Here is a 27,708-nt window from a genome sequence, read left to right as displayed (position 1 = left end):
TGATAATTTACCTCGACTTCCTCTCGGTAAAACAAGCAGCATCCATCTCTCTCCCAACTTGAATAATTAGGCATCAAAGGTAAGCCAGCCAATGGGAAGCGAACATGCAAATAAGGGCCTTTACTGCACTGGGGAAAAAACTGCTGCTTTGGGGACTCATTTTTTTATGAATTGTGAGAGCTGTCATTTTTCTCACGTTGTTGTGTATGCAGTGTGCATGTTGTTGCTTTTTCATAGCTCCATGGTTTGATTCAGATTGTAACTGCAGAATAGTTGGGAACTAGGTAAGTTTTATTTATAATTAACAGCTGAATGTTAACGTAGAGAATATGCAGTCAGGTTTTCATTATGTTTCACAAAAGAAAAGCAACAATTTTAGGATAGTTTTTCGCACGTCGCCACCACCAATTTATCCGCCGCTTTACAGACAGGCGGACGGTGGTGTTGTTTGTTAAGCCCAACTTGTAATTGTGTGGCCAAGCCTTGGCCACACAAGTGGGGCTATTATTGTTTCTGTTTCTATTTTAGCTACCCCCTGAGCTGTTATGTTGAAAACAGTAATACGCTTTTATTGCTCCATGTGTATGTGTGTGCTAGTTGCGATAACGTAACCCTCCTCCCGACGGCCGCTAGGCCGGAGGGTTACGAGATATGTTCGAGCGAAAACGGTTAATCTGTCTGGTCCAACACGTACAATTTCTGCATTAGACATTGCGGATTAAGTTCGGATTAAGTGGTTCGTACCCTCAGAATTTGTGTCATGATTTTTGAAAGTGGTAAAAATTGGCAAATCTGGTGACTAGCTGTCGAAATTGTACGTGTTGGACCAGATTAACCGTTGCCGCTCGAACCTATCTCGTAACCCTCCGGCACGTCGGGAGGAGGGTTACGTTATCGTAACTATGTGTGTGCTTGAATTGAACTTGTAAATTTTGTGTGCATACCTTAACCGCTGGGCCCAATCAATATCATTGGTCAAATTTAAAAAGTGAGAACCACAGGACAATGTTTTCACGCAGGGAGTCGCATTTTAGTCTCTTGTGTACACGCTAAAATATGTTTATTTATACTAATTTCTCAAAAACTACAGCACACCAGCAAGTAATATTTCAAGGGAAGCTTTCAACTGTCATCATTTGTGAAGCCCGGTTCATACCTCATATTCGAATGCTATTAATAAGCGTATTTTGCAGTCGCACTAAAAACCAACAACTCACGAAGAGCCCTCACGACAACAACTTTTAAATGCACTTAAAGGCAGTGGACACTATTGGTAATTACTCAAAATAATTATTGTCATTAAACCTTTCTTGATAACAAGTAATGGGAAGAGCTTGATAGTATAAAAACATTGTGAGAAACAGCTCCCTCTGAGGGTCTGAAGTGATGTAGTTTAATTAAGAAAGAAGTAATTTTCCATGAATTTGATCCCGAGACCTCAGATTTAGAATTTGAGGTCTCGAAATCAAGCATCTGAAAGCACACAACTGCGTGTGACAAGGGTGTTTTTTTCTTACATTATTATCTCGCAACTTTGACGACTGATTGAGCTCAAATTTTCACAGGTTTGTTATTTTATGCATACATGTATGTTGAGATACACCAAGTGAGAAGACTAGTCTTTGACAATTACCAACAGTGTTCATCTTTAAGTTGGTTTCATTATGTTAGATTTATTAAGGCCTGCTGGAGATGAGTGATGTACTACCAGAGGCGGTTCCAAGATCATGGCTTGGATTTGGAATGGGTCTTGCTGTTGGTGCTGTGGCTGCTTCAGGCGTTATCGGCTACATATGGAAGTGCTCAAAGGAGCAGTTTGTTGCAGACTGTAAGTTTAAAGGAATTGTTTACATCTATAAAGAAAAAATCTACCTGGCAAGTAGACACACACATGGTGTGACCACAACCCAAATGTATTGATACCTCACCATGCAATACCTCAAATTCCATGAAACTTATTTTGGTAAGCATAATTTATGCTTAGCTACCATATTGAAATTGGGCAAGGACCATAGACACGAAAAAGGATGAAGGCTTTTAAGCCAAGCAGCATGAAATTCTGTGAGGTTTGCGAAAGCGCCATGTGTAAATCTCTTATGAATAGTGTTAATTTTAACAGAACCATGGGTTGACAACTTGGAATACGATCAGAGCATACTGATTGAAAAGTTTTCTGAACCAATGTTACTCAAAAGAGATTTACACATCAGGCCATGAACTTTTTATTCTAGGTCTTTTCAGTCCTTAAGCAGTTTGCAACAGCTGATTCTAGTTACTCATTTGCCTTGGTGCCCTTGAATTGCTCCAGTAGAAGTTCACAATTTCCTCATAGGGTGAAAATGCCTTGTGCCCTTGCACTTTAAAAACGAAGCATACAGGCCTGCATTGATATTTGTCTCACGTTTTCTTCAGATGTTCATTACGACCACATGTGGAATGAAAACCACCATCTAGGATCCTTTAATCCAAACGTCAGTGTGGCCTCGTCACACTTTTCTACCCCAGTACGTACCGCAAGACCCGATGATGCAACGCACAGTGCTACCCAGAATCCCTTAATGGCCACCCACCACCACGATGTCGTTCCCGCCACATCTCTCAGAGAGCATGATGGGAATCTGGACGTCAGGGAGCAGGGTATAGGATACGGTGATAGCCGTAATCTACTTCATCTCCTGTACAACATGGCGGAAGACCAGTCACGGAAAGGTAAAGGCTTCAACTAGGCTAGATTGACCGGTGCCCCATTTCATAGAGCTGCATAAGTACGAAAAGTGGCTAAGCACAGCAAAGTTCTGCTTAGCAGAATAAGGTTACCAGCCAACTTATATGCCACATGTACACTTTGTGACTGGTATCCTGATAATTTCTGCTCCGCAGCAAATTTTAAGCTATAATTTCTGCCCAGCTGTGGCGGTTGGCTTCAGTCATGCACAAACAGCTAAACCCATCAATTCAGCAAGATATTTATTTATTTTTTTTTTTAAAAGATAACTTTATTTCATCTTCCAGGCGCCATATAGCTGTTCTGTGAAAGGGAAGTTTCATTTTCCAGGCGCCATATAGCTGTTCTGGGAAAGGGAAGTTTATGTGTAAAGTGCTTTTGGGAGGGATCTACAAGACCACATTAGCTCACTTTTTTTTCAAGGACTAGAATCAAAATGTGGAAAAAATTTGAACTAGCACCAAGATAATATTTATCCCATTTGTACTATGGGCGAGTACACTTTGATACTCAGTTAATTAAGTTGTGAGTACTGTGCATTCACTAGGTGTTTCAAAACGTTGTAATAAAACATTCTTGTGACTATTTCAATGCAGAGAGCTCGGTCCACAGAGGTATTTCCTGTAACTCGTGCAACGCCAGTCCTTTATGTGGAACCAGATACAAGGTATGGATCAACTATTGTGTTGTTTCTTGGTCTTCACTGCGTGATAATGACCTTGGTTGGTGGCTGATCGCTCGACTTTGGCTCTAGCCCACTCACGGTGGCAAGCCACCAACCTGAGTCCAACTTCATAGAGCTGCTTAAAAGCAGAAAATATTGCGTAACAGGAGCCATCCATAAATGATACCACCCACAAATGGGGAATATTTTGGATGTTTTTTAAAAATGATTTTGGATGCTTGTTTTTCTTTGGTGATGTGAACTGCTCAGAACTGCTTTTTGATACACCCTTCGGATGTGAAAAGCGATGTATACAAATTTTTTATAATTTTTATTAACACCATCATGTATTCTGTTTGTTTCCGCAGTGTGCTAGTTGTGTGGACTATGATATATGCGAGCGATGTGAACCACATGACAGACATAATAGAACGCACGTCTTCATTCAAATCAAGATACCCATTCCACCTCTTGCCAATCCAAGAAATGTCCTCATTAAGCCGTTTTATCCAGGTCGGTAAAAGTGTAATGTTTCATTATTTTTATAGAACTTAAGGCCCGGTCACACAGGCCTCGATAACGAGAACGAGAACGGGAACCTAAAAAATGAACGCCCTCGATTGGTTAAATTAGCGTTAGCTATTCTACGTGGAGCAATTCAACCAATAGAATGCGTTCTCTTTGTGTCGTTATCGTTATCGTTTTCGGCATCGCTGCAGTGTGACTCGGCCTTTATGCTTATAAATGCATTGGCACATTTCATTTCAATACTAATGTTAACTCATTTTTATGTTATTCATCAGGAAAGAAGTTACCAATATAAAATAAAATGTACTCTGGCATTTGAATTAAAAACCAAAAATGTGAAACAAATATTCACAATTGTTGGCCTGTTTTGGCTCGTTTCTCCATACTGGTATTTCCGAAAAATGACTCATTTAGCTTGATGGCATTATATATGTTCCCGTTTCTGTCTACATTGTTTTAATAATTGTTTTAAGAATTTGTGTTCCCCTATCATAGGTAAAGAGCTTCCAAGGCGGAGGCCAACATGGGAGGAAATCAACCATCTCAGGTCAAAGACATACTGTAAGTTGTTTCAGTTTTAGTAAAATACTTTTAGTAAGACACTATTTGTAATTTTCAAAGACAAGTCTTCTTACTTGGTGTATCTCAACATATGCACAAAATAACAATCTTGTGAAAATTTGAACTCAATTTGTCATCAAAGTTGCAAGATAATAATGGAAGAAAAAAACACCCTTGTCATACAAAGTTGTTTGCTTTCAGATGCTTGATTTCTTATTACATAACCACATTACTTCAAGTGAAATATTTCTCAAAATGCTTTATACTTTCAAAAGCTGCTGTAGGCTTCTAACCAAAAGTTTTTATTGCCATTGTTTTAAAGAGTGATTACCAGATTATACCTTGAGTTGCTTACTTTTTTCTGTGTCCAGTTGATCAACATGAATTAGAAGCCCTCTTTGAGCAGTACAGGACATTATGTACCAAGGACAGAGGTATAACCAGAGAAGTGTACGACCAATGCCTAGGACCACTCGGTCTGGAGAAGAACTTAGTTATGGATAGAATATTCAAGGTAAGCTGTTACAGGCACTGTAGACCATTGTTGATTACTCAAAATGTTATGGATAGAATATTCAAGGTAAGCTGTTACAGGCACTGTAGACCATTGTTGATTACTCAAAATGATTGTAAGCATAAAAACATACTTGGTATTAAGTAGCAATGAAGGTACAAGGGTGTTTTTTCTTTCATTATTCTCTTGCAACTTTGATGCCTGACGAGCGGTCTAGGTCACGGGACCAAGCTCTGGTGTTTTAAACAGCAGAATTGGGGTTAACTCCCAGTCATGACACTTGTGCTCTAAAGCCAGGCAGTGCTCTGTAAAAAGTTGGGAAGGTAGTGCAATCTTATAGGATTTGAGGCATTGCATGGTGAGGTATCAATAAACATTTGGTTTGCGGTAACACCATGTGTGTATCTACTTGCCTGACGATGACTAGAGCAAGCTGTTCAAAAGGTTGAGACCAACCCAAGAACTGAATCCGCGGTTGTACAGTTAATTACAATCCTATAAGCTATTAAGTAGTATTCCCAGCCTATTTCTGTACCATCCGCCCAGGTAATAGTAATTAAGCAAGACAGTTCTCTAAGAACAAACTCTACCTGGCAAGTAGATACACACATGGTGTTACGGCAAACCAAATATATATAGTGCATTCTTCTCTACCAGCCGTGCTCATCAGACCGTGAAGGGGGTAACCTTGTTTCAGTTAGAGGAGTAGGTGGCACAGTGCCCCTGGTGACAGTTGATTTGGGTTGACAGCCAAAAGCCTGGTTCATACTTCCTGCGAATGTGATAGTGATCACATTTGATATCACATACATGCATTTGCGACGAATACATCACAGGGGTTGAACTGTGCTTAACTTTAGCGAAAGGAGAGTTGTGGCGTCAAATTCACGTCAAATTCCCTTCGCATTAGCAGGAAGAATGAACCGCACTTAAATCAGTTAAGTGTAGCCCTCACCTTGAAGCGGTCTTCCCTGTCCTTGTGATGTTGGGCAATCTTTCATGAACAACAACAATTCCTAATAAACTAAATCACAATGTACTTGATTTGTGTTGCACAGTTCTACGATGCAAATGGTGACGGCTATATTGACTTTGAGGAGTTTGTTTGTGGATTGTCAATCCTAATCAAAGGATCGCCAGAAGAGAAGGTTCGATGTAAGTAGAAAGTGCTCATTACTTGATACTTGATGAAGTAATCCCTTTACAGCTGGTGAAAGCTTAACTTGGATGATGTGCAAATTCGTGACTATTTGAGGCGTGACTAGTCGAGTAGTAAATTCTACTAGTCGCCCAGGCTTAATGAAATCTGTGGTTATTTCAGATGCTTTTGAAGGGTATGACTTAGATGGAACGGGGGTCATCAGTAGAGACAACTTGAGGAAGATGTTTAAGGCGTACTTCTACATAACCATCGAGTTAGTGCGAGATGTCGTCAAGGCATGTGAAGAAGAAATGGTGAGTCAATGTCTCGCACCGCTTGTGGTTTGGAGAATAAACACATTATTTTGATTTGGTATGGTGCCTAACAACCATACAAGTGTAACAACCAAACATAGGATTGGAGAATATTATATAACACCCAAGCAGATCCTTGCCATTTGATTGGAGGATTGTCCGTCACGTGATAGCAAATAAAAGTACCATTGCACGCTGAGTCACTCACCGTGCTTTTTCGTTCCATCCGAAAAGTACCATTGCACGCTGGCAGCGTGCAACGAAAAGTATTATATAACACCCAAGCAGATCCTTGCCATTTGATTGGAGGATTGTCCGTCACGTGATAGCAAATAAAAGTACCATTGCACGCTGAGTCACTCGCCGTGCTTGTTCGTTCCATCCGAAAAGTACCATTGCACGCTGGCACGCTGCCAGCATGCAATGGTACTTTTCGGATGGAACGAAAAAGCTGAGTAAAAACATCACTGCGTGCGCGTGTCTTTGGTAACGCAGCAGGTGTTACTGCAAGAAGGCATAGTAAAATTACTAGCATTCGGCTTCTACAGTTGAAATTGTTTGTTTTGAAAGTTGTTTCTTTCAATCAAAATGACAAAGTTCTACTTGGATGTTATATAAAACAAATAATGAATGTTTTTCATTCGTGCAATGGTGCGAATATGTTCATTCGTTGAAAGCTGGAATGTTCCATTCAACTCGGCTCCGCCTCGTTGAATAGAACATTCCATCTTTCAACTCATGAACATATTCGCACCATTGCACTCATAAACATTCATTATGTGTATACTAATTCATACCTTTTAGCAAAAAATATACTTTATCTTTAATATCGCTATTACTTGCCTCTGAGACTCACCCCACTTGTACCGGTGGATTACTATTCAATTCATACAACATTTATTTTCATATCACAGAAATACAAAAATACAGAAGTGCATGATGGAATTAGACAATTAGGTGAAATGGCAAACAAGAAATACTGGCATAAAATGGAGAAGAAAACTATGTTCAATAATGAGAGACAAGGTCAAGCTTATAAGCATGCTTAAAATAGCCCAAAGAGGGTTTTGTTTTTCAAGCCGGATTGACAGAATTCAACATGCAAGGCTCATAGTGATGGATAGTTCTTGAGTAAGACGTGCAAGTGAAGGGAATATAAAGATTGTGACGGGGTCTTGTGAAGACAACAGCAATACTTTGATTGTGAATTCCAGCTTTATGGCTGTGATTCAACAAACTTTTGCTTTTACCTTTTATCCAGATGGCTAATTTTGATGACACCCAAGGCAGACCAGTGTCATCTCTCTTCAGTGCACCGATCCCTACTGATACCGGAGCCGATCTGAACCTAACCGCCAAGGCACCGTTCCCTGGGAACCCTGGCAGCAGGTACACTTAAAGGGTTTTGATACCTCTGAATGAAGATTTATCTAATATAATTTACCTATCGAAGTTTCAGCTTCATTAGTCATGTTATTTAGAAGAAAAGTGTAAATCACAGAGCAAGGTGTTCAGGAGAGTCAAAAATATTCTTTCTCAAGAACTTGTTTTTACTTCATAGGGAGTCATTTCTCACAATGTTTTATATTATAACACCACTTGCAAGTATTCTGCCTGCTCATTGGTTTAGAGCGCGTCACATGACATGTCTTAGTTTTGCTAGACGACGGCCGTGTGATAGTGCGTCGGTTTGCCATGCGCTAGTCCGAAGACTAGCACCCGGCGTGCAGTACCCAGACGTCCGTTGCATGTACGAGGATGATAAATTAATAGTCTGTAACCATTTCGGATTGCACGACACTCCATGCAGCACAGTAAAAGTGTTTGCAATCTGTATTCGCGTCGTCCGTGGATTGTAGCATTCAGGTCTGTAACTATTTGTATACTATCAACAGCTGTCTGTGCTCCTTACCAAGCAAAGCTCAATGCTAGTATATCATTCAAGTGATTACCAAACATGTCTAGTGCCTTTAAAGACTCATGAAATTGAGCCAGCTTAATGCAATTTTTGTCAAACTTATTCAATGTGCAAATGTATTCACTAAGACATGTGAAGGTGTCAAAAGGTGTAAAAGATACTAGTATAAAAGCAATTACCAACATCACACCGGCTCCTCAGCCCAATCTAATGTACATTAATAAATTATCGTATTTGAAAAAAAAAACCTGTGAATTAATGACATAACTGTGTCATCCGTTACTGATTTTATTATACTTTCAACAGCTCGTTACAAAGTAAGTTTTAATGCTAATGTATTTTTTGAGTAATTACCAAACGTGCCCATGCCTTTGAATTTTGAAAGTTGAGCATATGATGCAATTTTTTGTCAAAATTGTTCTATGCGCAAATGTATTCACTAAGACATTTGAAGGTTTCAAAAGGTGTGAAAGTTTCTTGTATAATAGTAATTACCAACATCACACCAGCTCCCTGGCCCTATCTATATGTACATACTAATAATTTATCTTATTGGGAAAAAAAAAAACCGGGAGTTAATGACATAACTAGGTCATCCGTTACTGATTTTATTATACTTTCAACAGCTCGTTGCAAAGTAAGTTTTAATGCTAATATTTCTTTTGAGCAATTACCAAACGTGTCCAGCCGTTGATTTCACCAAACTCTTCCTAAGTTAGGATTAATTCCCGTATCCGTAGACATTAAGACACATTGAACCCATCCGAAGTTAGGATGAGTTACTCATCCTAACTAGAGATAGGATTAATTTGTGATATTCGGCTGCAGTGCCTTTAAGCTTGATGAAAATTTAGTTAAAATTGTTCTAGTATTATTGTAATTAGACATCGCACCAGCTCCCCAGCCCTAATCTTTATGTACATATTAATAAATTATCTCATTGCAAAAGCCACCCCCTGGGAATTAATGACAGAACTGTGTCATACGTTACTGATTAAATGATGAGTCCTATTTATGTGTAGGAGTACAGGGCCCAATTTTATAGAGCTGCTAAGCACCAAAATTGTTAAGCATGAAATTTCATCCTTGATAAAAACAGGATTACCAACCAAATTTCCATTTGTTGCATATTGCTTGTTACTGGTACTCAGCTTTTGTTTGCTGATCCTGAAAATCACTTAGAAATTTGGTTGGTAATCCTGTTTTAATTGAGGAAGAAATTTCATGCTAAGCAAATCGATGTGCTTAGCAGCTCTTTGAAATTGGTCTCAGGCGGTTCAGTGCAAGGTACAGTCAAACATGCCAGAAACACCTTCGCAAACCCTTCCTCTTAAAGGCACTCAACACCTTGTGTAATTACTCAAGGAATTGTTAGCATCAAAACTTACCACGTAACTAGCAATGGAGAGCTATTTTTAGTATAAATCATTGTGAAAAACGACTCCCTCTGAAGTAACGTAGTTTTTGATGAAGAGGTCATTTCTCACTTGAATGCTAAAAGACTTTATGCCTGAAGCCCTTTTTAGGCTCCTGAAAGCACACAAATGGTTGCCACAAGGGTGATTTTTTTTAAAAGATTCTCATTTGCAGGTTAATTGAGTCAAAATTTTAACAGATTTGTTATTGTAAGCATATGTTGGCATACACCGTGAGAGAATACTGGTCTTTGACAATTACCAAATGTATCAAGTGCCTTTAAAAGGCAAAGTGTACAAACAATGAAATAAATATAATATAGTTGGAAAATCTGTAAAGTTTTCTGTAAATTTTTCAATTTCTGTCATGTCCTTGTGCTCCTTTTTGGAAGAGTCAGATACAAAGAACAAAAATTTAAACTATTTATTTCATGTGTGTGTTGTTGTTTTCTGGGAAGTTTTCTGTAAATTTTCTTATTCCTGTCTTGTCCTCTGGCTCCGTCTCGGGAAGAGTCCAATAAAAATGAAAACAAGAATGAAAACATTAAGTTGATGTTTGTTGGGTTTTTTTCAGAGAGGATATGTGGCCAGTCATGGAAGCAATGTCTCAGGACGCAGTGGAAGAAATGGTGGAGAATGTATTCAAGATGGCCAATGTTGACCTTGACCAAAGGTGAGTAGCAAGAACAGATTCTTATATAAATTTTGGTTTTTACCCATACATCGATGTGTGCTAGCACTGTATACTCAGTACTTTCCCAAGTCCTGTGAAAAAATATCACTCGGGTGGGATTCAAACCCACGACCCTTGCAATTTTAGAGCAGTGTCTTACCAACTACATGTAGACTCTCCCCATTACTTGTAATCAAGTAAAGATTTATGCCAATAATTATTTTGAGTAATGACCAATAGTGTCCACTGCCTTTAAGGTGAACCCTCTGCTGCCACAGCCCATGTTGTATTGTAAATTGTGTGTGATCCCTGGCTACACGGCTGTTATAGGTTAATTGCTTCTGACTTGTACCCTGAACAAATGTATTGAGACCGCCAGCATTAAGGGTAGATTAGATAGCACAGTTGGTAGAGCACTGGCACGTTTATCCTTAGATCGCAGGTTAAAGCCCCGCTCTAGTAAATTTTTCTTTGGTCATCCCTAAAATTAAACTTGTTATCAAACTAACTTCATTAGCGACCCTTTTGCCATACAAATGCACAATTTATCTGTACAGCCATTTTGGATTTTCTCAAACAAATTTAGGGCCACTGATTTTCTGCGATCGCGGAAAACGGACGGAATTCGCGGAATCCGCCCTTTGAAACGGAAAACGGGATTTCAGAAAATTTGATTTTTTTTTTGATTTTTTTTTTTTCTTGACGCCAAAACTATTGAAATTGCATTCTTTATTAAGATTCTTTTTGTTAAACTAAAAAGGCATCAGAAATCAGACCATTAAAAAGTACGAGATCGTAACCGTGGATCATTCTGTTCTACTTCACACCATCCTCAATGTTTACACACATGATGTACACACGTTGTTAACATGGTTAAGCGAAGGGCATTATTCGCGGCACGTTTTAAACATTTTTTGTTCACCCAAATTGCATTTTCTCCCTCTCTTTTACCAACAATAATACACAAACTAGCTTACCTATGATCTATAAGAACACATACAATGTTTTTTCATCTCGGAAAGGTCTAAAATAAAACCGTAAACTGTCAACATTCTGTCGCCAAAGCGAAAACAAAATGGCTGACATTTTGTTTGTGGATGGAGAATGGTCACGTCCATAGACTTGTTCCCAAGTCTTTGATCATGCTGAAACAGCGCCCTCTTGTGGATACACTCCTGTCATTAGCCTACAATGTGGCTGATGCAGAGAATCAACTGCAGTTTTAGACTTGGAATCAAGTCTATCACATCATGTGCATTGATACTGCAGTCACAGTGCAACCTTTTTAGAACAGCAGTATACAAAATAATCCACAATTATAAAAAAAAGTATTTTTTTGAAATTTGTCAGTTCAAATGAACATTTTACGAAGTCAACAGTGCAACTTATCTCAAATTGATTTTTATAAGTGTTTCCCTGGGTATTAAACAACCTTTTATCTAATTAAAAAAACATGAAACAGAATTTTTTGTGCCTGAAACGGAATCCATGTTTTTGCCAAACGGAATTTGCACTTTTCTGAAACGGAAAATCAGTGGCCCTACAAATTGGAGGCTGGAATACACAATCTAAGAGGCGTTTCAGGTACAAATTTTGATGGATAAAAACTGTTTTTCTATACCCACATTACTTCAAAAATGATTCTCAAAGTGCTTTATAAGATTATCGAAAGCTGCTGTACTTCTAACCAAGTAATTTTTTTTTATAATAACAAATTCTTAATAATAACAAATTCTTATATAGCGCATTTCACAATAACCGTATCAATGCGCTTTACATTAGTGCCCTGGCCAATAACATCCCTGTAATGTTTCTCAGCTCCCTAGGGAGTATACAGCCGTGAGCTGCCTGTAAGGCGCTTGTGGCTTTTCATACACAGTATCAACCTCTACCCTCGCAGGTACCCATTTATACCCCTGGGTGAAGAGAAGCAATTATAGTAAAGTATCTTGCTCAAGGACACAAGTGTCACGACCGGGATTCGAACCCACACTCCGGTGAATCAGCACCAGAACTTGAATTTGATGCTCGTAACCACTCGGCCATGACACTCTACTATTGGCATTAATTTTAAGAGTGCTTACCAAACGTATACCTTTCCTTCTTATGATCAGTAATGTAATTGATATAATTTAAAAAAAAAGATGAACAGCTCGGGTTTAAAACCATCTCATTTTTCCATGATGTACATTTCATCCCTAAATCTTCTGCCTTTTATTCCAAGAGCGATCCCCGTGAGTATTCCGAGGTAAATCCTCCAACACGAACCACTGGACTAATAATTTCAACATTCTCGGGCAAGATTGAATAGTAATTTCACTTATGACTGATCCAATTTGTCATTCTCTTTGGAGATTTGATGACGCCCCGGTAAAACGAGAGGGGACCCCAGGGTGGACATTAAAAGGGGAAAAACTGACTTAAAGGCATTATTACTCAAAATAATTTTTAGCATAAAAACTAACTTGGTAACGAGTAATGGGGAGAGGTTGATAATATAGAACATTGTTAGAAACGGCTCCCTCTGAAGTAACATAGTTTTCGAGAAAGAACTAATTTTCCACGAATTTGAGTTCTCAAAATCAATCATCTGAAAGCACACAACTTCGTGTGACAAGGGTGTTCTTTCTTTCATTATTATCTCGCAACTTCGATGACCGATTGAGCTGAAATATTCTCAGGTTTGTTATTTTATGCATATGTTGCGATACACCAACTGTGAAGAATAGTCTTTAACAATTACAAATAGTGTCCAGTGTCTTTAATCACTTCTTATAATTGATAAGCTGTCAATATATGTTGGTTTGTAGTATTCACCATATGCATCTACTTGCTGGGTAGATTATGTTCTGTTGAATATCGCTATATTCTACTACCGTGGAGTAGATTTTATCTGACTTCAGGAGAACTCAGTTCTCTACATATCCTTTAAGCCCACCCAAACCAAAGCAGAGTCTGCAATACATCGCGTTGAATCCTGTATTGACGAGATCCGTGACTGGATGTCCAGCAACTTCTTAAGAATAAACAATAAGAAGTTTATAATTCTCGGATCAAAACTGCAACGCCATAAAGTCCATATTCCCCATCTTCGCATTGGCGACTCTAAATTCAAATCTGCCATCAGAGTTTGTAATTTAGGCACCACATTCGACAACAGCATGTCCTTTAAGGACCACTTATCGTCTGTTGCCAAGAGCTCCTCACTCCACCTACGCAACCTTTGTCTCATTAGAAAGTACCTAGCTCAAGATGCTACAGAGCAACTCGTTCACGCCTTTGTAACCTCCCGACTTGACATGGGAAACTCTCTCCTCTATGGATTGCCTAATAATCAAATTTACCGCTTGTCTCGCCTTCAAAATATTGCCGCCAGAATTATAACCCGGTCCAACACTAGAGTACACATCACACCTATCGTACAAGATCTACATTTGCTACCCATTAAGGACACAATCATCTTCAAGATCCTTGTGTATGTCTATCGCTCATCAAAAGGCACTTTACCACCATATCTCTCAGAAGGACTCCAACCCCATATTTCCAACCGCCAGTCTATGCGATCTAATAACAAACATCTTTTAAGGAAACCCCTGGCCAAAATATCATGGGGTGAAAGATCAATTACTTCTGCTGCCCCTTCATTATGGAACGACTTGCCGGATCATGTTAAACTTTCTCCATCAATAGCTTTGTTCAAAACTTCAAGACTCATCTAATGAGGACTTCATAACTTTTTCCCGTTTATTGTGTCACTGCACCATGAGCATCTTTAGATGGATTATAAATGCCCATTATTATTATTATTAGTATTATTATTATTATTATCATTATTAAGAAGTCCTGGGCCCAATTTCATAAAGCCTGTAAGCACAAAAATTTGCTTAGCATGAAATTACTTCCTTGATAAAAATAAGATTACCAACCAAATTTTAATTTGTTGCATATTGCCTGTTACTGGCATTCAGCTGTTGTTTGCTTATTCTGAAAATAACATGGAAATTTGGTTGGTAATCCTATTTTTATTAAGGAAGAAATTTCATGCTAAGCAATCTTTTTTGCTTACAGGCTTTATGAAATTGGGCCCTGTTTACTAACTACTACCTAGGTGGAAGGTAAAAAATAATCTTTATCCCAATGAGAATTTAACATCTATCATCTCTATCTTGATATTTATTCACTGCACAGAATAACACTGCAGCAATTCCAGGAAATGACTGTCACAGACTCGAGTCTGCTGGACTGGTTCGATACACTGGGGACCGTATTCTAAAAACCCTCCACACCGAAGTCTACGCTCGATGTCCAAGACGAAAGGTAAGAGGGCTCTTGTGGAATTATTCAAATCACAAACAACTCTTATTTATGAAGGACCTTTCATGTACTTCATGAATTATTCATACAGTGAAGTAATCAAATCATGAACGACTCTCATCCAGGCTCTCATCATTGGTTCTTCATGTGCTTCATGAATTAATCATTTACTTCATGAATTATTCATACAGTGAAGTATTCATATGAACGACTCATCATGGATTCCCCATGTAATTCATGAATTATTCATAAAGTAAAGTACTCATATCATGAATGACTCTCATCATGGATTCTTCATTGTACCTCTTGAATTATTCATGTACTTCATGAATTATTTAAACAGTGAAGTATTCATGCCATGCGCTATTTATGTCAAGGTTGTAAACGACTTGCTAACAGTGGGGGGGGGGGGTGGGGAGGTGACGACAGGTACTGCCAACATTTACTCTACTGAGGGTTGCGACACATCAGAATGTATTTGGTATGAATAGTTGCATGGCTACAATCATGGGTACACGTTTAAATGTCTGGTGTTGCAGTTATCTCAGTGTAATGAATATGTCAATTAACAACCGCTGTGTGCAAAGAGTTACTCAATGTTCATAACATATATGAATATTGAGTAACTCTTCATTTGGTGTCTTTATACAAAATGTGTACCCATGACTGTGGCTGTACACTTTGTACATTCATTGCATTTGTCGGCGTATCATGGATGAGTAGGGTTTACACCCCATGTTTCTGGTTCACATAGCAAGCACCCTTGTTTACAGGTTGCCTCAGGCTTGCTAGCCTCAGTGATTAAGTTCACTTAAGGGGCCTACAAAATGTAGTTTACAGAAAATGAATTGTCGATATCATCGGCCGTAATCGATATCAGTACAGAAAGCAGTGCTGTATTCCACTAAGCATTGATGTCTCCTTTCCTTAGTAACAGCACTAAACTCATTTTGTCTTTCTTTGTTACTAATTCTTTGTGTGGCATGTATTGAGTTGTTGTCATGCGAGGTGTTTATTAAACGGGCAGCATCACGTGAATTGGATCTAGAGCTTTGAATTGAAGGAGGTCTCCCTTCCAAATGCCAGTAAACATTTTCTCAGGACTTCCTCAAACTTTAATAGGCCCCTACAGCGCCCTCTGTGGTCACATTTGACCCACTTGTCGCGCAAGTTGTTTGTTTATTAAACATAGCAACACATGAATTCGATAGAGCTTTGAATTGAAGCGGTCGCCAGGTCAAATTTTCTCAGGACTTCCTCAAACTGTAGTAGGCCTCTATAGCGCCCTCTATTGTAAGGATTGCTAAAAGGCAAAATGCAGAGGCCTAGGCCACGGTCGCTTGGACAGTTAGTGTCTAAGTATTAAAGAAATAAGATACCTACAAATGATGGATGAATGCCAGTTGAAATTTTCTCAGGACTTCCTCAAACTGTAGTAGGCCCCTACAGCGCCCTCTGTGGTCACATTTGACCCACTTGTCGCGCGAGTTGTTTGTTTATTCAACATAGCAATACATGAATCGGATAGAGCTTTGAATTGAAGCGGTCGCCCTTGCAAATGCTAAGTTCAAATTTTCTCAGGATTTCCTCAAACTGTAGTATTGTCAGGATTGCTAAAAAGCAAAATGCAGAGGCCTACATGTAGTCCACGGTCGATCAGACAGCCGACCGCTGTCTGAGCAAGTAATTAGATGCCTACACATTATATGATGGATCAATTGTAAACACCCGTATATCTGACCATTACAATTGCTGGACCAAACTTACCGCTGGCCCTCGCGAGAAAAAAATATGGATATTGTTGGCCCCCCTGGTAATAATAACAGTCTAGGTTTTTCTCTCCAAAGTTTATCTATGTGTAGAATTTGCATTCGTTCCAGACAGCGCTATATTTCATGTGCTACGTGCGCAAACCTACCCTAATAAACAATTAATGAGCAGCTAAGGAGTACACTAAGAACTTTGCCATTTGCTGGAAAGGCAAGAACACTAAGGACCCTATGTGTTCAGTATGGAATGAGGAGTAATGAACAATAAATCCTTTTCTAGGTTGTAATTTTTTTTGTTTTACCGTAGAGCATGCAAGTGAACCCTCAAGTCTTAAAGGAACACGTTGCCTTGGATCAGACGAGTTGGTCTATTAAAAGCGTTTGAAATCGTTTGTTATGAAATGCGTATGGTTAGAAAGATGTTTTGAAAGTAGAATATAATGATGCACACAAGTATCACTCAAAATTGCACGGTTTTCCTTTTACGTCGCGAACTATTACGGTCGACAAATGGCCGACCGTGTTAGTCGACAGGGTAAAAAGAAAACCACGCAATTTCGAGGCATATTTGTGTAGATCATTGTATTCTACTTTTACAATATCTTTCTAACCATATACATTTTTCAACAAACGGTTACAGAACGCTTTTCAAAGACAAAATGGACCGTTCCAAGGCAACGTGTTCCTTTAACTTCGCCTGATGCAACATTCGTAGCTGTGTAATTACTGTTAAAAACTTAAGTTTGTGTATGCGACCTTTGGACCTATCTCTTTTTCATTTTCTGGCCTGATACTTTACGGAGGCAGCGAAAGCGATTGCCCCCAGTCCCTCTGGTCATTGCCTTGGTGCTTTTGAAATGCTTCAGTAGAAATTTAACCATTTTTTTATATATAGTAATCTTTGCTAAGGAAAAAGTGCCTTGGTGCACCCTTTCAAAAACGAAGCATACAGGCCTGATCTTGTATTCTTTCTTCATTGTAAAACCTTTTTTTTTAAACTGTAGTGCATGCAAGTCGGCCCTCAAACTTGACTTCGCCTGATGCAACATTAGTAGCTGTGTATTTACTGTAAAAACTTCAGTTAGTTGTTTCTTTTGGACCTTTCATTTAAGCTTTGAGCAACAGAGAGAGAGCACATTTGTTTGCTGTAGGTATTTGTAGGCTCAGAATACAGTTCACTTTAGGAAGGTTCTGCAGCTTTAGTTAGTAAAATGCATTTGGAGAAACTTTTCACTACAAAGTACTGCGGTTATGAAAAAATAAAATCTTTTAACCCCCCATAATTTGAATTTTTAAAAGCTTTACTGACAGTAATGTTCGCAGATAGTGTATTCAAACTGCAGATTCTTCGTTGTGGACATAACTGCTCCAGATTTCCAACAAACGCTACCACGTCCCAATTTTTTTTTACCAATATGCAAACACTCCCTTTAAAGGAGGAATTTATTGATCGATGAACACCTGTGATTTAATTCGTTCCTTAATGAGTCGGCTTGGTGTTTTGGCTGCTTGGACTTTACTCTCCTATTCTTGTTGCAAGCGCAGCATGTATATTTATGTGACATTTACGGGGGTCTCTTGACAGTACTCTGGGGGGGGGGGGACTGTTTAAAGGGTTTTGATACCTTTAGTTTTGTAGATCAAGTTTTTGGCCAGGTCGTGTATTCCTACTCACTGTAAAAGAAGATGTATGTAATATAATGTTCAGAAGTGCAGAAGTTTCAGCTTCATTAGTCGTCAAGTTTTTTAGAAAAAAAAGGAAAATCACAGAGCAAAGTTTTCAGGAGAGTTGCGTACATTTGTTGTACATGCAAAACTATTTTTTGTGTCCTTATCGTGACATTGTTTTACTTATTTCTCAAAAACTACAGCGCCTCAGCAAGTAATATCATTATCTTCAAACCGTGTAAAGTTTAGTGGACGTTGTGTTTTGTGTCATACGAAAAGTACCCAAACCCTTTAAGAATCGGAGTGAGGAAATCTCTTTGTGGATTAATCCAATTCAGTTTCATTTATTTCCATTCCGGAACAGAGACAGAGAGAGACCGAGAGAGTAGTGGATTTAAATGAATGACATTCCCATGGAACGAATAAGAAGCAATAGCAACTTGCCGACATGAAAGGCTTTTTTTATTGAGTGCTTTCAACAGTTATTATTAACATGGTTCTCCTTATAGTAGTGGCTTCTTATACTGTATAGCGCTCAAACATGTCTGTCACTCGGTGTTGTAGTGAATTCCTTTGACATACATGAATATTTAGCAACCCGCAATGGTTTGCAAGGTGCTGTGACGCAATTTGCAGCCAATCCAGCGAGGAACACTGGGGTGAACCCCTTCTCTTTTCGATAAGTGCACTGGGTTCTTTTTACATTTTAGCAAGGGACTTAGCAAGGGACCCTTGCTAAATTGCTCTTGCGTGAAAGGGGCTTTGGGTTAGTAAGTTATTGTAGAGTCTTTTTAACGTTTGGCAGCAAGGTGTTCCTAAGAAAACTGTGAGTGTGAATGATAAAATGGGGCTGTCATATTCTATATCATGCATCGAAAATACTTTTCCTCCCTCACTAACACTTTGCTGCCGATAAGATATCAAACAAAAACACGGTTTGAAATGTCAAGCTCTTTCACACAGACGACCTTTTTCTTTTGCTGTTGAAAACATGCTCGTTTTATTCTGGATATTGCCAGTGTCCATGATGTATCACCAATCTCCACGGTCTATTTCTCAAGTGTGTATGTACGACTACGTGATAATGGAAGTTTTAAAGCTAGCATTTGGCAAGATGGTAAAATTACCTTGGCTGTATATTATGTTGTCCAATCAATTATACCCAGAGAGAAGAACAGTTGCTTCTAGACATTGCAGATCAAGCTGCAACAATACATCTTGCGGTTCATACTGATTCTTTGTACAATTTATGAGGAGATCATCAATATGATGGGTTCGTGAAGTTGGGCTAAAATATCTCAAAAGCCTCAGCAGCTGCAATAGTAGAGTAACAAGGGCCCAAATTCATAGAGCTGCCTCCAAGCGCAAGCTAGTCGAAAATGTGAGACCAATAAAGAGCTCACTCTGCGGTACTGCAGTTAATAACAATCCTATAAGCTAAAGTAGTACTCCCCGGCAGATATTCTACTTCCGCCCCTTTTTGTAGTTAAAAAGCAGGACAGTTTTTCTCAAACCTGAGAAGTCTTCCGAAAAATCTACTCCCCGGTAGAAGAGTATCTAGCAAGACAGTTCTCTAAAGAACAAACTACCTGGCAAGTAGACACACACATGGTGTTAACGCAAACCAATGATAGGCGTACCTCTCGATGCAATGCCTAAGATCCCATTTAGCTGCATGTACTAAGTACAAAATGATATGCGATCGATGCTTATCCCAAGTAGTAATTTCTGCACCATGAGAGACTTCAGGACTGGGCCCAATTTCATGGTTCTGCTTACTGTCAAATTCTGCGCTTAAGATCATCTTGCATGGCAAGCGCCGAATTTCAGCTGTATAAGCGTAGAATGCCTAGCACGCGCACAAGTTAAAATTTCCTGCTAACACATGAAATATGCTTGACGTGAGTGCAGGATTCCCTGCTTACGTTAAGCAGAGCCATGCAAAGTGGACCTTGATTGGATCGTTTATAGGGTGAATAAAGGCTGAGATCCATTGCCTCTCTCTATGCACATCTCATCCCACCCGGTCGTCATTAATTCTAGTTCACTCAGCCGGTTCAGAAGTAATTTATTATTTATGTCATTATCCATCCTAGTCCATGCATGGTTTTCGATATGGTATTGTGTAGCCACTAGCCATGTCATCACTACTGATTAAACTGTGTAAATACCACTGAAGGTTTTGTCTTCGTCTGTCTTTGAATTTTTTCGAACAAAAAATGGCATTTACACCGAACGTTTATAAAGTTAAAAACAACCGCCAGATGCAATACAAGATGTACACACATTCTTTGCAAGCATGGCAGTACAACAATTAACATCAGCACATGATTTTCTTCTAAAACAAGTACGTTTTTAGTTGGGATTTGGTAAGCATAAATTGGTTATGCTAAGCTACTGTTTGCTTAAAGGCACTGGACACGTTTGGTAATTGTCAAAGACTATTTTTTTCACTTGGTGTATCTCAACATATGCATAATATAAAAAAACCTGTGAAAATTTTGGCTCAATTGGTCATCAAATTTGCATGGAATATTGAAAGAAAAAACACCCTTGTTGCATTACTTTGTGCGATTTCAGATGCATAAGAAAAGCTTTCAGCTGAATCTTTTATTTGAGTGAGAACTTACCGCTGTCTCAAAAACTACGTTTCTCACAATGTTCTATACTTCAAAAGCTCTCCATTGCTCATTGCAATGTAGGTTTCTTATGCTAACAATTATTTTGAGTAATTCAATAGTGTCCAGTGCCTATGAAGTTGGTCTTCATAGATCAGACATTTGAAACCATCAGACTGTAATATGCAACACTAACAGGCATCTTGGGACAGAATCTGAAATCCAACGTACGTTAACACACAATTATTCCAGATAAAATGAACGTCTATGTCTTCACTCATGCGTGGTTATTTGATACACACTTGGGAGTGAAACATAAAAAATAGATACTGAGTATTAAACAGAGCGAGAGATTGTTGAATGCTAAATTGGGTTTAAAGGCACTGGACGGTATTGGTAATTAATCAAAATAATTATTAGCATAAAACCTTACTTGGTAATAAGCAATGGAGACTGTTGATAGTATAAAACATTGTGAGAGACAGTTCCTCCTGAAGTATCGTGGTTTTCGAGAAAGAAGTAATTTTCCACGAATTTGATTTTGAGACCTCAGAATTAGATTTTGAGGTCTCAAAATCATGCATCTGAAAGCACACAGCTTCGTGTGACAAGGGTGTTTTTTCTTCGACTATTATCTCGCAACTTTGACGACCAAATGAGCTCAAATTTTGACAGGTTTGTTGTTGTATGCATATGTTGAGATAAACCAAGTGAGAAGACTGGTCTTTGACCATTACCAATAGTGTACAGTGTCTTTAAAATGAATGGCATCAAAAAAACTATTGGTTTAGCCTACAGCAGCTATCAATAGCATAATGTATTTTTAGAAACCTTTCACTTTAAAGTAATGTGGTCCTGTAAGAAGATATCAGTTTTTAATCCCCCAAATTTTAAATCTGAGAAGTGCTACTGTCAGTAACATTTCTCAGATCAGGGATTATTCTTCTTGTGCAGATATTATTCGCTCTGGATTTTACGGCGACATCTCAAAAATGCGACCACATACTAGCTTGTATACATCTACAGTTAAATAGGATTCAAACAAATAAGCAGTTCTAAAATTCATAAATATAGGTATTCTTTGTCTGTAAAGGTTTCAGGGGTAAGATTTCGCTCATGGATCCTCGTTGGAAACTTCGTTTCGGGCGGAAAATGGTATATCCCCCCGCTGAGAAAGAAAGGCTTGTCTAGGAATATAGAGCTATTAAAATAAAGAGCACCATCGTGTTTCAAAATTATAAGTGTCCTTCATCCCAAATGAGCTTTTTCGCTTAATGAGTCTGTTTAGCTTTTAGGACTATTTGTTGCCATAGAAACGTAATCATCATATCTTCGTTGCCTACATTTACTGTAAAATGTAATTTTGCTAGTTTTTTACCCAATCGTATTACCATATATATTTTTTTTTATGTGGACAATAATTGCTATCTATCTGTCTTTTTATCTATCTACGTAATTAAGTTCCCTTCTCGGAGAGTTCCTTGCTTCACAACCAGAATCTATTAAAGGAAAGGAAATGATCGAGTCTATTGCTTTTTTGAATAGAGCAACAACAAAAAAGAGAGTAATTAGGTGGAGGGAGACATTGGAACAAAATGCCAGAGTTTAAACGACCACTGCATGCGCGTATGACACGATTGTCTTACCATGGAATGGTACAGTGCGTTTTTTCTTTTGACTATTTGCAATAGGCCTACCGGGGCAGTTCCAAGCAAACATAGACATGACACCAAAAATAAATTTGTTTTGTCACAGCTTTCTTTCAACTGTGAAGTTATAGCTTTAATATCAAATCAATTTATTTCAGTTGTTTATAAGGTATGAACCAAATTTTGCCAAAAAAAAAAAAAGAACTCAGCTTGACCGTAATGCAACTGACCATGGTTTTTTCCGGTATAACTAAAAGTTAAAAATGCTGACCATTTATAAGTATCCTGTTGGATACTTATGTATAAGAGTTGTTTGTTAAATGTAGTTTAACTTTTGCAAGTTTTCTTTGTTTGAGGAAACTTTTGATTTGTGACAAGTGTGTATTTTTTACCATGTTCTTATTGTGTAATGCTACCGACCACTTTTTACAAAGTTATTACATCCAGAAGCACGTAGCCCACAACATTTCTAATATCATCAATTCAAAGCCTTGGGTGTTTTAAGTACAAAACAGTCTTTAAACTAAGTGGAAAGAATATCTTACATAGAACTTCTAGCTCACCAAGACCAAGAAATGAAACGGAACAGTGTAATACGACTGAACATGGAATTGACCCTATGCGTAAATTGGTATCATTAATTCTCTTTTTGTTTGAAATATTTGTTACAATGTCTCACACATTTGCTTGCTCCCCTAACAGGGCCCAATTTCATAGAGCTGTTAAGCAGAAAATATTGCTTGACAAATTCCTTTGCTAAGCCAAGATTAAGTGGGGCCCCAGTCATAACAATGCAAACTTAATGTTTATTTTGGCTGGTAACATGCTTCCGTAAAGCAATTCTTTACTGTGCTTAGCAAGTTTTAGTGACAATAGGCTTTATGAAATTGAGTTCAGATATGCTTAATTAGCTTTCATCACAAATTGATACAAACATGTTTTTTATAACTAACGTTCTACATTATAACTTTTAAAGTTTCTGTTTGCAATTTAACGTGTTAAACTTATGATCCGTGATTATTTAGTTCTTTGATCTCAATGAAGACCCTGTTGTTAATTTCAATGTTCATACCAGAACCCAACTTCATGGCTCTGCATACCACCGAATTCCGTGCTTACAGTCACCATTCTAAGCTTACTGCGCAAGTGCCAAACTTCTGCGCTAGCCTTGTAAGCAAAGAATGCCTACTAAAAGGGAGTTCGCACACACCTAAGCAAAAATTCACTTCAACCGTAAAAATCATTGTAGGCTTGACGAATGCTCGGAATTCCCTGCTTATGTAAGCGCTGATTCATTGCATACTGTTAGCATAGCCATGAATTTGGGACCAGTACCAATCCTCAAGTGAAATATTTTGGTCTAAAATTCAGTCTAGGAAATATTACTTGATCACTTATTCTGATAGTGGCAATTCAAATAAGCCCTTTATGGACACAAAACATTTCTCTTTTGGTGTTTTCATTAAAAAATGGACCACAGATTTTGATCAACGTTTTCACTTGTTGGTGGATGGTACAGTATGTTTCTTTACCACTAGAGAATTAACACTCATGTTAACTCATGAGTTTACAAAACCAATTGATACACTTTCCCTTTAAAGGCACCAGGACACCATTGGATTGGCAAACGAGTATTCTCACTTATTATTAACTGAGAAAATTTTGAAGTTGCAGAGCACAATGAAAGAAAAAACAACCTTGTACAAATTTGTGTGCTTTCAGATGCTCAAAAAAGGACTCGGGCCTGAAGTCTTTTATAATTTGAGTGAGAAATTACCTCTTTCTCAAAATCTAATTACTTCATAAATTTCTTACAATGTTTTATACAATCAACAGCTCCTCCTTAACAACTTAGTTTTTATGCTAACAATTATTTTGAGTAATTATCAATAGTGTCCAGTGCCTTTAAAGTTGTGCCAGAACATTTTGTTTGCTCTCTTTGCTGGTTACTGTTTTTCTGTTTTGTTCTTAGCTAGTTGTTGAGCTTAAGCAGCTCTATAAAGCTGGGCCTCGCATTAAGCTGCAAGGTTACCAGCCGAAATATCATGTACTGTATATTCTCTGTGACTGGTTCTCAATTAATATTTGTTTACTCTGCAAAGTTTTTGCAGCTGAGGTTTTTTAATTACGTTGAAGCCCAGCCTTGGGTGAACCCTTCAAGATAGTGCACTTGAACTTTGCAGTCCTTTTAGTTCTGAAACCTGAGAGCACTGAGAGATGTTAATTTCAAATTCAGGGCAAAAATCTTTTCTTCAATTTAATCTCTCATCGTGGTTCAAGAAGTACAACTATTCACAGTTTGTTATTAAAGTCATGCAGTATAAGCCACTTGCAAGTTATATTTGAATGACGGTCTGGTACAGTGCCTTGTTGGGTTGTAAGTGAATGCTCAAGTTTGAATTCCCCAGACTAAATTCAGTGTTAGCAGCTCTGTTATTTGTATCTTAAAGCCGTGTCCAAAACAGCGACTTTGGCTACAGCTGCAGCTAGATCAGCTCGTCTGCCAGTTTTGTAAAATAGGCAGACACGGGCGATCTAGGAGAGCTGTAGCCAAAGTCGCCATTTTGTACACAGCCTAACTTGCAAATGGCTTTATTCCAAACTAACATGTTCATACTCATTTTGAATGGCTACCATTTGTAACAACAACGTGTTTCAATTGAAAGGATTAATGTTTATACTCAGGCCTGGAATTACACGTAGTCCACGGAGGCCTCCGTTGCCCCTGGTCTTGGCCTTGGTGCCCTTAAAAAGTTTCCCATTTGACTTTTAAGATTTTCCAATGAGTACCCATTGCAAAATAATAATCGCCTTGCCCTTTCAACAAGTAAAACAAAATATGAAATTCCAGGCCTGTATACCTGCCACTGTTCAATTTTTATTCAAACCAACACATCATTTTTGTTCACATGCTGTTTTAATTCATTGTTCTGCTTTCATCACGCAATCATTTGTTTCGTTTACTTTCCACAGGGTTCTCTTCGCTTGCCGGGGGATTCTCAGTGCATGCTGTTTCCGTGGCAACTTTCAAAACAATCATCAGGCATTAATGCCATGCTATGGCACGGAACCTAGGCACGCTAGAACTGACTTTATCTCGGGCTGCACTAGTCGTCACATATAACTGGAATAGTACTTATTTTGTGTCGGGATGTTATAACATGGAGACTGTTATATAAGGGTTTCATGGCCGAGTCGTTAAGAGCATCGAATTCAAGTTCTGGTGGTTAAGTCATCTGGATGTGGGTTTGAATCCCAGTCGTGACACTTGTGTCCTTGAGCAAGATACTTGATAATTGCTTCTCTTCACTCAGGGGTATATATGGGTACCTGCGAGGGTAGAGGTTTATATTGTGTATGAAAAACCTTTTTAGCGATACGATTGCCCAGGTTGTATTTTCCCCAGGGAGCTGAGAAAGATTAAAAGGGATGTTGTTGGCCCAATGACCAGGCCACTAATGTAAAGCGCATTGAGATGGTTATTGTGAAATGCGCTACATGTATAAGAATTTGTTATTATTACGATATGGCACCGTGCGCTTAAATGCGTCTACAGTAACACGTTTGACTTGCCCCAGGCAGTGCTTTCTAATTCTTACAGGAAAGCACTTGACACCATTCCAGAGTCCACATGGCTTGAATCATACATTGCTGATGCATACTATTATTGTTGTTTATTATTTAACTCTTTCCTGCGCTGACCGGCCGGTGTATCTCAACATAGATGCCTAAAACAACAAACCTGTGAAATATTGGGCTCAATTGGTCATCGAAGTTGCAAGATAAAAATGGAGAAAAAAAAAATGCTGTTGCCTCACAAGTTGTGTGTTTTTAGGTGCCTTAATTTTGAGACCTCAGCTGAGGTCTCCAATTTATTTCAAACATTTTAGTGAGAAATTACTTCTGTCTCAAAAACTATGTTACTCTCGAAGGAGCCATTTCTCACAATGTTTCATACTATCAACAGCTCTCCATTACTCATTACCATGTAATTTTTTATGCTAATAATTATTTTGAGTAATTACCAATAGGGTCCACTGCCTTTAAAATCAAAGTATACCTTGCCGGCCTCGAATTGGGGGGGGGGGGGAATTATCCAAAAGACTGAAGGTCTTGTAGCTCACTGAAGTTGAAAAAGGTTTTTCTTTGAGATTTAAGATATCTCAATTGAGACAAAAAATCCTTTTTGAAATTTGAAACAAATTCCCTGTGACATTGATTGTTGACATTAATCTTAAAATTGTGTCGTATATATACCCTTCAAGAAAATGTTATCCTTAATGTTCGCCGAAATGTCAATACTTGATGTGTTGTCAAATTGAAGGCAAAAACCAAGACCGAATCTGAAATGAAATTGTAACTTGTAATGCAATGCATGTAACATGCCTGGAAAGGGCAAGACACAGTGTGAATGTGTCTGTGACATGAAACGCCATACGCGCCACTGGATGTGTAATTCCATACTTGGATGTCTACTGAAGAAAAAACACACGAAAAAATACAGAATTACAATGAATGAAGCAACTTGTATACGTTGAGCCCTTCATAACACAAGCTACCTGTGAGTTTCACATGTGAAAGAGCCATCACTGCCCCTGAGCATTGTTAGTAAAGAGCTAAAATCACATAGATTGTTGAATCACGTCCCCCCCGCCAGGCATAAATGTTTTCTGATTCGAGGCACCATTTTGTTGGCCAGTTCAAAGATTGACAGCCTTTTGCACACAAGATGTTCAATCGTGTGAGAATTCCACGCCGCAAGAAAAATTTGCAAATAAAGCTGCTTTTGCACTCTGATTTTTGTTGGAGAAAATTGATGCTGCCTCTTCCACACTCATAAATGGCATGGTGGTTTGACTGGCAACCTTATTCTGGTAAGCAAAATTAATTTGGGCTCGGTTTGAAACTTGAGACAGGCCCAATTTCAGAAAGCCTGTTTGCTCAAAAACTTGCTAAGCACAGAAAAATCATGCTCAACAGAAACAGGTTCCAGCCAAAATGTCTAGTTTTGATTGAGTGTACTTGCTTAGCAAAGAAATTGGCTAAGCATATTTACTGTTTCTGCTTTTGAAACTGGGCCCAGTTGGAAGTACAAAAAGTACAAGCAGTACAAACAGAAATGGCATCACTCGTTGAGTTAACTTTCATGGTAAATGCAAAAATGATTACAGAAAGAACCTGAAGTCCTAAAATCTATTGATTAATTGAGATTCTTAAAAGTATGAAACAATACTTTG

General features: G+C 38.4%; 1 protein-coding gene across 3 annotated transcripts; it reads left to right on the top strand.

Annotated features, from left to right (window-relative positions):
- LOC117307050 lies at positions 1–25,741 on the top strand. 3 transcript variants are annotated; one of them, XM_033791693.1, is made up of 13 exons: positions 1–79; positions 1,672–1,828; positions 2,413–2,709; positions 3,322–3,392; positions 3,758–3,902; positions 4,413–4,478; positions 4,850–4,992; positions 6,051–6,147; positions 6,314–6,447; positions 7,709–7,836; positions 10,355–10,453; positions 14,642–14,770; positions 25,445–25,741. In XM_033791693.1, the coding sequence occupies exons 2-12, from the start codon at positions 1,693–1,695 to the stop codon at positions 14,724–14,726; spliced, it is 1,401 nt and encodes a 466-aa protein (XP_033647584.1). In that variant the 5' UTR covers positions 1–79; positions 1,672–1,692; the 3' UTR covers positions 14,727–14,770; positions 25,445–25,741. The 3 variants fall into 3 exon arrangements, with proteins under 3 accessions (XP_033647584.1, XP_033647581.1, XP_033647583.1); XM_033791690.1 differs by lacking the exon at positions 1–79 and adding an exon at positions 203–284; XM_033791692.1 differs by lacking the exon at positions 1–79 and adding an exon at positions 1,227–1,273.
- Positions 25,742–27,708: the final 1,967 nt, after the last annotated feature.

Source organism: Asterias rubens, chromosome 2, assembly GCF_902459465.1.
Source record: "Asterias rubens chromosome 2, eAstRub1.3, whole genome shotgun sequence".
Classification (NCBI taxonomy): Eukaryota; Metazoa; Echinodermata; class Asteroidea; order Forcipulatida; family Asteriidae; genus Asterias; species Asterias rubens.
Note: the sequence above shows the minus strand (reverse complement) of the source record. Positions and strands in the feature narration are given on the sequence as shown.